Here is an 11,875-nt window from a genome sequence, read left to right on the forward strand (position 1 = left end):
GATGGAGGTAATGGCTGGAATCATGTTGGCACACTGTGGCAGTGTAAGTATATTAATTTAGGTGGTGGAAGCAGGAGGGAAAAAAAGGAATAGATGATGTGAAGGAAATAAGGCATTGGAGAAACAGGCTGTTCATAACTAGCAGATTTTTCCCTTGATACCATGACTCTGGAAAAAGTGTGACCACTAGTGTAATGCACCAACAAGATTCCAGCCCAAAACTGGTAAAGTTGGTTTGTGAATATGGATCCACACAGCTGCTTGCATATTTTGGACCATCCTTGCAGATACAGCTAAGGGGACTGTGATGAAGACTTTAAAATTGATCATATGTCACTTCTTGTTGCAGGCACTATGTTGGGCCGTACTGAAAGTGCCCTCAGCAACAACTATGGTGCCCTTCCACCTTTACCTACCTTCTCCATGGCAAACAGCCTTCCCATCCAGGTGAGCTTCAGATGGATGATCAAAAGCTCAAACAGAAATGTGTGGGATCTGGGGGCAATGAATGATGATCCTCCAATGCTATTAACCTCTTTTTTCCTTTCCTCTACTGCCAGCAGCAGGCAGTGCCCCCTGTTGCCAGCCAGACATCGTCTTATTCCTGTATGCTCCCTGGAAGTTCGTCAGTGCGAAGCTACGATTCATACACGCCCTCCCAGCTCTCTTCACATAACCTGAGCCCAAGCAATGGAGCCTCTACTGGTAATGGAAGGGTAGGAGGCACTGCAGGTGGGGATGGGGAAGAGGGTAGGAACAGGCGACCTTGCATTGGCAAGGTGGGGGATAAGTAGAGCACAAAACAACTAGTACTGGCAGGTGAGCAGAAACAGTGGGAAGTAAGTAGCCGTAAACTCTGCAATGTGACTCCCTGACCAGCAAAATCTCTGACATGCGAAAAAGACATTGTAGAAGGAAACCTTGAGAAACCTATTTTTGAACTATGACTCCCATAATCCCCCATGCTGGCTAGGGGATTATGAGAGTTATAATTCAAACAGTAAGAGCCAAGAGAGTATATGGAATCCTCCTTCAGTGTTGATTTCACTGTGAAATGCAGAATATGGCCTCTAATGCACAATTCTGAACATCTCAGCATCAATATATTATTTTTAAAAGCAGGTTTCTAGCTCTTGTGGCCATGCAGCAATACATAAACATGTTGTCAGTTTCTGCAAAAACACACCAAGCATCTGAGTTTGTTTTTCATGTGTTAAGGGTGATGCATATTCATTTAGCATAATTTTCAGCTACCACACTGTGACTCAGAGCCATCCTTTACAGACCACAAGCCAATTCTCAACCCAAGAAAGGAAAAAATAAAATACTGAACATAAAATTTCAGATTTTGCAAATAACTTCCCAAAACATCAAGCAAATGAGAAAAATTACATTTAGACAAATAGTCAGGTTTGAATTGTTTGCTCTAGTTTGATGTTTGGGATAAAAATCTCCAGTATTGTCCTCAAAGCAAACCACATAGTTTGGAGTGCAGTGGTGAACCTTTGGCCCTTCTGAAGTTTTGGATTACAACTTCTTTCATCTCGTACACTGGGCATGTTGGCTGGAGCATGTTGGAATTGCGAGGGAAGTAGAGGGCAACAAATTGTATACCCCTGACAAAAGTTCTTATTGCCCCTCACCTTCTCTTTTTGCTGCACAGGGATCTCTGCAGTACTCCAAGGAAATGATCTAGTAAATCTTAGTGAGTGTAGCAGTTCAACTGTGAGTGAGATTTCCCCTTCAGTGCAATTGAGAGATGATGAGCATGACTGCACAAAATCTGTCATCTTTCTAGAATTTCCAGGGGTACAGGCTAAAACTTTCCCCCTTTTTCATAATAGTATAAATTTGTGGGTGTCCTGTACAGTTGGATGGGGGGAGAGAACCAGGACAAAGAAAAGGAAATACTTTTTATACAGTGCATAGCCAAGATGTGGAATTTGCTACCACAAGATGCAGTGATGACCCAAGTGCCTTCAAAGGAGAATTCATGGAAGAGAAGGTGATCACTGGCTATTGATGATAGGTCTATATGACTTCCAGTGTCAGATGAGGTGTGCTTCTCAATACAAATTGCTGAAGCATGTGAGATGGATGTAGTAATGTGGCCTTTGCTCTGATCCTGTAGGGCTCTTCTTATGTTCTTGGCTTTTTTATATACACGGCTTTCAGCATATGTTGAAAGCCGCATGGGAGTGCACGGGGTGGCACGTCCCATTTGGATGAATGGGGCACGCGCCCATGGCGCGCATGCACCACCACACTGCCGCATGCACGAGCCCCATTCACTTGAATGGGGCTTGAGCATGCGCGGTATTTGGTTTACGTGGGGTCCAGAACAGATCCCCCACGTAAGGGCAGACTGTATAATGGAGGTCTGTTAAGCTTGAAAGCTGTAGGACAGGGATAAGCAACTGCACAAGAGCCAATTTTTGTATCCCTGTGTGGCACACTGTGGTGTTAGCAGTGCATTGAATGTGACATCATGTTTCTTCTGGGCAGCACTTCCGGCCAATTTTCAGTTGAAAAATGCTTTGGAGGGATTCTGGATATGGAAAAGTAAAGCCACTGTGTTTGCAAAAGGGGGGGGCACTGCATTTGTAACATTAAAACTAGTTTGTAAGCTCTACCCATTCCTTGAGTCATCACATCTGGCTGTGGTGACACATGCCTTGATTACATCCCATTCAGACTACTGTGGTGGATTTTTCTACATAGGGCTGCCTTTGGAGACTATTTGGAAACTTCAGTGGGATAAAAGTGTAGCAGCCACAATGCTGACAGTGACCAGTTATAGGGAGCATATAACTCCTTTATTCAAACAGTTTCACAGGCTACCTGTTCATTTCAGGGCACGCTATGGAGTTGAGACTGCCATGGTCGCTTTGGTCGATGATCTCCATCTGGGCATTGACACGGGAAGTGTGACCCTGCTAGTGCTCTTGGACATCTCAGCGGCATTCGATACCATAAACCATGATATCCTTCTGGAATGCCTGAGGGAATTAGGTATCGGGGGCACTGCGCTCCAGTGCCTCCGTTCCTACCTCTCAGGCAGATTCAAGATGGTGAGGCTGTGGGATAGTTGCTCCTCTAAGAGAGAGCTGCCATCTGGTGTCCCTCAGGGCACCATTCTGTCCCCCATGCTATTTAACATTTACATGAAGCTGCTGGGAGAGATCATCCGGAGGCATGGAACATGGTGTTATCAGTATGCTGATGACACTCAAATTTATTTCTCTATGCCTCCGACTCTTGCAGTGACCAAGAATGGCATCTCTCCTCTAAATGCCTCCCTCGAGTCGGTAATGGGCTGGATGAGGGAAAACAAACTCAAGTTGAATCCAGAGAAAACAGAGGTACTAGCGATAGGATCCCCAGGCCCAGGCAAAGAGTTTTGCCAACCTGTACTGGACGGGGTCACACTTCCTCTAAAGGACAAAGTTTGAGTTTGGGAGTACTCCTGGACCTGTCTCTACCGTTGTCATTTCAAGCAGATGCGATGGCTTGGAGTGCTTGGTACCAACTTCGGTTGATATGCCAACTGCGCCCTTACCTGGACCAAAAGGACCTTGAAGCAGTGGTACTTGCACTGGTAATCTCTCGTTTAGATTTCTGCAATGGGCTCTATACGGGGCTACCTTTGTACCAAGTTCGGAAGCTTCAATTAGTTCAAAATGTGGCAGCTAGATTGCTCACCGGAGCATCAAGGTTTGACCATATAACACCTATATTAAAATCTCTTCACTGGCTGCCAATTAGCTTCCGGACCCAATACAAAGTGTTGGTTATCACCTTTAAATCCCTACATGGCTTGGGCCCGAGTTACTTGCGGGAACGCCTCTCCCTGCACAATCCGCCCCGCACTCTCAGAACATCTGGGAGGAAGTCACTAGACTATGTGAAAACAGGCTGGTGACTACCTCCCACAGAGCATTTTCTGCCATGGCCCCCAAGTTGTGGAATGATTTGCTGGAGGAGATCCGTCTTATTATCACTCTGGATGCTTTCAAGAAAGCGCTGAAGACGGATCTCTTCTGTCAAGCCTACCCACCAAACCTGCTGTAAAACATCTCACCTCTGTTAGTATTGTATGTTTTTATGGAGAGTTGACTAATTGTATTGTATGGATAGTAATATATATTTTATGCTACGTAGTTGTTATGTTTTTATTGTTGAAATATGCTGACTGCTGTAATCCCGCCTCGATCTGTAGGGAGAGGCGGGAAATAGAAATAAAATTTATTATTATTATTATTATGGGGTAGAATTCAAAATTCTGGTCACGACCTCTAAAGCCTTATATGACTTAGGTTCAGATTATCTGAAAGACCATCTCCTTCATATAAACCTGCAAGCAGGGACTTAGCTAGGGAAGGGGGGTCCATTCTAAGTTCCACCATTATAATGAGGCTTGGGTGTGGCGGCACAGCGGCACCCACCATTCATTGTACAGTGGACCCTTGTTATACGCTGGTGTTTGGTTCCAAGATCCCCCATGTATAACAAAATCTGTGTATGCTCAAGTCCCATTAAATATAATGGCATAGCAAAACGGTGTCCCTTATAAAAAATGGAAAATCAAGGTTTGATCATTGAAATTTATACTTTTTTGGAACATTTTCAAACCGTGTATGCTTGAATCCGTGTATAACAAATTCATGTATAAAAAGGGCTGACTGTATCTAACGGAAGGGGGGGTCCGGACCCCATGGACCCGTCCCCCCAGCTACATCCCTGCTGCAAGAACACGAAGATCTTCAAGGGAAGGTTTTCTCTTGGTCCTGTCACCATTGCAGGCTCCCTTGGTGTGCATATGAGAGAGTGCCTTCTCTGTGGCTGCTCCCACCCTCTAGAACTCACGGGAAGCCAGAGAAGGTTTTTGTTTAAATGTGTGTTTTATTTGTTTTAACTTTTGTATGGTTTTTAAATGATTTTATAGTGTGTAATGTGGGGCTATCTAATTGTTTTACATTTTTTATTGTAAAAAAATTTAATTTGTTATTTCTGGACACTGCGCCTTGGGTCCCACTCTGGAAGAAAAGTGTCATATAATGAAGTAAATAAATAGTATACATACATACACTCTCTCTCTCTCTCTCTCTCTCTCTCTCACACACACACACACACTACAAAAGTGGGGCATGGCCCATGAACCATAGTTTTTCCACCCTGCTGTAAAGATAACAAAGGAAGGAAGTGAATTATTTATTTATTTATTTCAAGTATCAGATATGATTACTAGTATGCCATAGAAAGCCCTGTTTTGTTCAGTTGAGCCTTATCTTACCCATACCTTTGTATTGACTCTGGATTCTCAAAACAAGAGACAGTCTCGTCTCTTGAAGCATGAGCCGTTGGAAGGGGGCATTTCAGCTCTTTCCTGTTTCAGATTGTAAATAGGATATGGACCTGCCGTTCCACTTCAACTGTCGTTAACAAGGCAGTTCATGGAATATGATGTGATGAAGCACTTCACAGAGGGGCTTTAAAATCTCCCTGTGGCTTTGCTTCTAGTCTTTGAAAGAGGTGATACCTTTATGGGAACAAACAAAATGTGCAAAATATGTGTTGTAAATACATTCATGTCCCGCCACACTACCTACTGAGAACAGCTACATCATGCCAAAATGCAGTCTTGTGATTAATATTATCATATTTTTTCCTTCCTGTATGATTTTTGACACCTTTGCCTGATGAAGAAGCCAGTGGGGCTTCGAAAGCTTGCAACATTTTTGTGCTTTTTGGTTGGACCAGTAAAGATACCACTGTGAAGTCAAAGGCTTTAATGGCCAGCATCCATAGTTCTTGGCTTCTAGAACATGGCCACGTAGCCTGAAAAACCCACAAAAAACTAAAGATATCACTGTTTTGTGGATTTTGGATGTTATTGTACAGAACCTTGAAGAGTTATTCTTTTGGAATACAATTCCTCCATCCTCCAAGGCAGTTCAGACACTGTCTGTGCAGGCTGGGGGAGCTTTAGAGTTGTATTCTGAAAAAGTAGTGTTCCCAAGTTCTGGAATGTTTCCCACAATCTTCTTACTGGATGTATATATTTATTTGCATGCTCTGAGTTTTGTGGCATATGAAATTTGGAGTGGGGGGATTATTTCTACTTACTGATAATGTCTCTTTTTCTCTCTCCCTCTCTCACCTTTGTAGGGTTAATCTCTCCAGGAGTGTCTGTTCCTGTACAAGTCCCCGGTGGGGATCCTGATCTTTCCCAGTATTGGCCAAGATTACAGTGAGGAGGGAAGTGGAGGACAGAAACAGAAGGCCTAAAGGAAGTGGGAGAGTAATAAAAAGGAAGGAGCTTTTCCTCCTAGGGGAAAAATGAACGGGTCACAACATGGGAGGGAACAGTAGAGCGGAAAGCTTGCCTTCCTCCCCAACTCTGTATATTCTGTGTTAGAGCCTTCACCCTTCTCTCATTGTGTGCACATGTGTGCCATGGGGGAGCAGGGGACAGCTCCTCTGTTGTCTGTCCTTTCCCCATTATATATAATGTCCCATGGCTTTTTTCTTTCCTTCTTTCCACCCTGGCTCCTAAAAGGGGCAGTGAGAACCAGGAAAAAAATCTATCAGAAGTACAATAGCAAGGAAAAAAAGAAAAGAAAACCAACCTCCTGGGCATCTCTAAAGGATTGTGGGAATCAACATCTATTCGGGAAGCTGATGCAAATGACAAAGAACGAAATGAAATTGGAACCTTGAATGCTAAAGCAAATACTTAGTGGCCACCAAATTGGAATCTAGTGGGAGTGAAAATCTACAAAAGACTGCCTGAGGAAAATGAAGCACATTTCCCTTTCAAACTATTTTTTTGCAAAGTATTGTGGGAGGTAAATATCACCACAACCATTTGAAAGTTAGTGAAAATCATTGTGGGAAACAAAGTACTAACCCTCCCCTGTTTTTGCCCTCCTAGAATACCGTGGGATATATGTTAAAAGGCCTCTGGGCCCTCTTGAAGTTTTGGGAGGGTTGCTAGTGTTACTTCCTGGGTGTGTGGTGTTCAGTGGCTCTTCCTCTTGCAAAGATCATCCTTTAAACCCCTCCATGTATATCTGTTCACTTTGCCTCACTCTAGCCTATCTTTTCTTTCCTGCATGGAATTCACTTAGCTGGGTTTGCACACAAACCCTGGAGGGCTTGTGATCTTTGACCTACACAAAAGGCCCACACAGACACACACACGCTTGTAGATTCAAACTGTTTTCACCTGTGTTAATAAAGAACCTGTGTAAATAACATTGTGTGAGCATTAACACTGTATGAGTGTGCGCAATGCATTTATGCTACATCAGCTCTGGCCAAGGTGAGACAATCAGAGAATCCAAGAAAAGAGAGTGATCGAGGTAGCAGCTCCAACAAAAGAGTGGAAAGTATGGGGGAAATTCTGGTTGTTGCGTAGAGAGACAGAAACCTGTAAAGTGGGGGAAATTTCCTTATAAATGGCTGTGTATTGATGTACAGTGAAGTGCATGAAAGAAATAGCACACCGTCACAGATCAAATGGTAGTAGATTCATAACTTAAGCATCCTGAATCTGATGATGGGTTTGGATGTTGTGTATGAACTTCAACAATGCTGTCCATTGTGTGCTGCTACTTGGTTGTTGTTAACTGCCCCCGAGTCGATCCTGACTCATGGCAACCCTGTGGATGAGACATCTCTAAAACATCCTGTTTTCCAATGCCTTGCTTGGGTCCTGTAAATTTATACTTATGAGTTCCTTAATAGAGTCCATCTATCTAGAATGCTGTATTCATCTCTTTCTAGATCCCTCCACCTTTCCTAGCATTATTGTCTTTTCCAGTGAGTCATCCTTTCTCATGATGTGACCAAAGTACAACAGTCTCAACTTTATCATCTCGGCTTTCAGGGAGATTTCAGGCTTAATCTGTCCTTTGTCTTTTTGGCTATCCATGATATCCTCAGCACTCTTTTCCAGCACATCTCAAATGAACTGATTTTCCTCCTGTGCACCTTCCTCACTGTCCAGCTTTCACAACCGTACATGGTAATAGGGGAAGCAATGGCTTGTATGATTCTAACTTTCATGCTCAGATATCTTTACATTTTAGGCTCTTTTCTAATTCTGTCATAGCTGCCCTTGCCATTACTAGGTTGGCTCATTTCTTGACTGCAGTCCCTATTCTGTCCATTGTTTGACCCAAAGAACAGGAACTCTTTTACTACTTCAATTTCTTCATTACTACAGCTAACTTTTGCTCTTATTCTCTTCCTGATGCCTCATTTTACATTGTTCATGTATGCATGAACACACAGCCATTTCAAAGTTCTCTTCTTGGGAACCATATGCTCTTCTCAGCAAGCATCCCCCTCTCTCCTTCCCACCCACCTCCCTTTGCTTTTTCTGGTGGTTTTTCCTTGAGCAAGCAGCAGGGCTTGTGGTTTGAGCTTCTGAATAGTAGCAAGGCTGTGGGTCTCATGGCTCCAAGCCACATAAAGATTTTTGCTCAGTTCAAGGCTACTGTATTCTGTGCATCTCTTGATGGCTGTGCAATTGTCAAATCTGTTTTTGATTTGTTTTTAATTTGTGGAAACTAGGTTAATTTAAGACAAAACAAATAAAGACAATGCAATTGTATGCAAAGCAAATACGTAGAGATGTACTTCATCAGTATCTTGGCTGACTTGAGAGTGTACAAAATACAGGTATCACCACAATGCTCCTTTTTAGGAGATGTAGCTACTCCAGCTCTAAGCTTCAAACACACAATTGCCTAATTAGGTCACTGTGGAAATCCTGCATTTATTAAACAAGAGCTTCACATCTAAAAGAGAAACCCATAGGACCCATTGTTGCCACAGGTTTCAGTTTTTGATACTACACTTTTGAATCAAGACTGGACAATAGTAGAGAATGGATTGTTCTCCAGACGATGTTGAACTACAATTACCATAATCTGTGGGCACTACTCATACAAACGGACTGATGAGAATTAGAGTCCAACCATGGAGGGTCACAGATTCTGCATCCTAATGTAGTGAGTAGAAAATCTGTTAGTAGTCACAGATAGTTGGCAGTGATGTTGCCCAGTTAAAGAAATCTCAGAAAACTAATATGAATTTTAGATGTGCCATAGATGACACAATTAAATTTGCATATATGAAAGGAAAGCTTATTTTTTTAAAAGCCCACCCAAATGCATTCTTTCTTGTGTTTTTATGATGCATGCCTACATTTCAGAAACTTTCATGTTAGAAGAATTGTTCCCCTTCTGTAACACAACCTAGAATGAATGCCTTTGCTTTACGGTGGTGCTTTTCAGTTGTAGTTTTTATAAGTTTTTAATATATCTGTAAAAATTTTCTGTCTTTTTTTGAAAGTCTGCTGAATTAAATTGGGAACGATCTTTTAGTCAACATTTTCTTAAGAAAGTCAAAAATGTCTGAACTGACAAATCCGATTCATGGATCAAAAAACAAAAAACTCACAGGCCTAATAACTTCCCTCTGCTTTTATCATCAAATATGGCTGGATTTATTTATGTAAATTCACATCAGCAAATTGAAAATATCCCATTGACTAGCACTGCTGGGGAAATGAAAACTGTGTATTTGTAGTCTCCACTATACATGGAGAAAGTGCATTGTGATGACAGTGGAATTCAGATTTTTTTTAAAGGAGACTGTACAAATGTGTTGGCTAAAGCAGTAGTGTATCTCCCCCCCTTTCAATCCCCATTTCTTTCATTCTGCAAGATGGCCGTGATTGCGGAACAGGCAGAAAATAAATTACATTGCTATACCAGAGAGAAATGTATACCAGTTGGATGCCAGCCTGGCACAGATTTATTAAAGACAGAAGTCTGTCATACATTGCAGTAATTTTTAAAAAGGGCCCTGAAAAACTGGTGTTGATCACGGCAATCGCTCTTCCAAATTTTATGTCCTCAGTCTATGCCGAGTGTCCTTCGTTAATGTTGAGTCAGTTTTCTGCCAAAGGTAATTTGGTTCTGCTAAACCTTTGTGTCATAGTTGGGTCTATTCTTAGTTCCTGTTTATTCATAGACATTGTCACCCACCCAAGAGCAAATTGAGAGAACCACAAAACACCACACCCTCCTGAGATTGGAGCACCTGCAAGGAGGAAGTGGTTGGAAGCAGTTGGCCAAGGGTGGAGGACCACTTTGTGTGTGCACTTTGAACATGTGCCAGGATGGAGGTTGGGTGGGAAGCAGGTGCTGGGTAACATAGAGGATACTCGCTTGATTTGGAGCTATGATAAAGAGTGGTGGGATTAATGTGCCCTGTGTGTGCACTCTCAATAACCAAAGCAAAAGATTGCAGGAGAAAATCCACCAGATACGTTCAATAATGAATTTTGGAATACCCTTTTTCTCCTCAAGAACTTTGCCTCCTTGAAAAAAGATTCCCTTGGATCTGAGGTGGGTTTTGATTAAGGATGATTGAAGGAACGTGTTGCCTACCACTTTGCCAACTAGAACAAAAATTTCATTTTGTTCCCCAGTCCTTTCCATTCAACACAGTGCCAGGCATATGCAAACATAAATGTTTTTTGATTGAGCCATGCCAACATGTATATTTATCAAATGAATTCTAAATGAGGCAATGGGGCTTTAGTGTACACACACACACACACACACACACACACTGTATATATGTGTGTATGACGAGTTGCTACCAATCTTAAGGCCACATACATTTCAGTCTTTCAGGGAGCTGTGGGTTTTTGTGCCTAACCAACTGCAACACAGTGAAATGATGTGAGAGCAAATGAGCCATTGGTGCATTTCTGTATTGGTTATTCTTTATATGTTAGTTTTCCTTCAGTGAGTTCAAATTAGTGTTGGAAAAATGCATCATCAGCATAAAGTAATCTTGGGTTCCTTGTTTTATATCATCACACCGTTAATATCTGGATTAGTTCATCTAAACATTCCAATGCTAGAGCAAATAACAGGTGAAAGAGGGTATCCCTGTCTGATACTATGGGACAATGAAAATCTTGAGAATCAATAGCATTGATGTTCACAGTAGTGAACCTCTGTAGAGTTTCTGGAGCATATTCACCATCTGTTTGTTTAGATGTATCTCTGCATGTGCCATTCATCTACAGGCCTGAAACCAATCTAGCCATTTTACAACTTAACCTTTTAAAGCAGGGTTTAAGGATCATGTAGGTCTCCAGGTCTTGTTGCACTGTGAGATCCCAGTACTCTTTACCATTGGCTATGCAGTCTAACATCATCTGGAGGGCTACAAAAGTCCCACCTGCATTCAAAAGAATAATACAGCTTAATATCCACCTTGTATTACAGCAGGCCCTTGGTATCCGCTGGGGTTTCATTTCAGGAAATGGATAACAAAATCTGTGGATGCTCAATTCCCATTAAATACAATGGCACAGTAAAATGGTGTGCCTTATATAAAATGGTAAAATCAAGGTTTGCTTTTTGGAATTTATATATATTTTTTAACATTTTCAAACCATGGTTGTTTGAATCCATGAATAAGAAATCAGTGGATGCAGAAGGCTGACTGTATATGCATTTGCAGTAAATTACCAGCCACACATACTAGGGTTCTGGAGCGTGTGGTTGCTGTGCGCTTCGAAACCCTAGTTTCGGTGGCAAGACAGCACTTTTGGCCCCTCTGTCTTGGGCCTAAGAATCATAGAATCATAGAGTTGGAAGAGACCACAAGAGCCATCCAGTCCAATCTCCTGCCATGCAGGCATTCACAATCAAAGCATCCCCGACAGATGGCCATCCAGCCTCTGTTAAAAGACTTTAAAAAAAAGGAGACCCCACCACTCTCCGAAGGAGTGTGTTCCACTGTTGAACAGCTCTTACTGTCAAGAAGTTCCTCCTAATGT

At 42.2% G+C, this 11,875-nt stretch overlaps 1 protein-coding gene across 9 annotated transcripts in view; it reads left to right on the forward strand.

The window, feature by feature from the left end:
* LOC121932549 (paired box protein Pax-6-like) overlaps positions 1-7,663 on the forward strand; it is a 58,037-nt gene extending 50,374 nt beyond the window's left edge. For 6 of the 9 annotated variants that reach the window (XM_042471228.1, XM_042471226.1, XM_042471225.1 and 3 more), the window contains 3 exons: positions 350-447; positions 561-705; positions 6,169-7,663. In XM_042471228.1, the coding sequence (XP_042327162.1) occupies positions 350-447; positions 561-705; positions 6,169-6,254 (329 nt within the window). In that variant the 3' untranslated portion in view covers positions 6,255-7,663. Of the gene's footprint in view, positions 1-349; positions 448-560; positions 717-6,168 lie in introns of all 9 variants that reach the window. The other 3 variants (XM_042471232.1, XM_042471233.1, XM_042471231.1) reach the window with 3 other exon arrangements.
* Positions 7,664-11,875: the final 4,212 nt, after the last annotated feature.

This window comes from Sceloporus undulatus, chromosome 6, assembly GCF_019175285.1.
Source record: "Sceloporus undulatus isolate JIND9_A2432 ecotype Alabama chromosome 6, SceUnd_v1.1, whole genome shotgun sequence".
NCBI lineage: Eukaryota > Metazoa > Chordata > Lepidosauria > Squamata > Phrynosomatidae > Sceloporus > Sceloporus undulatus.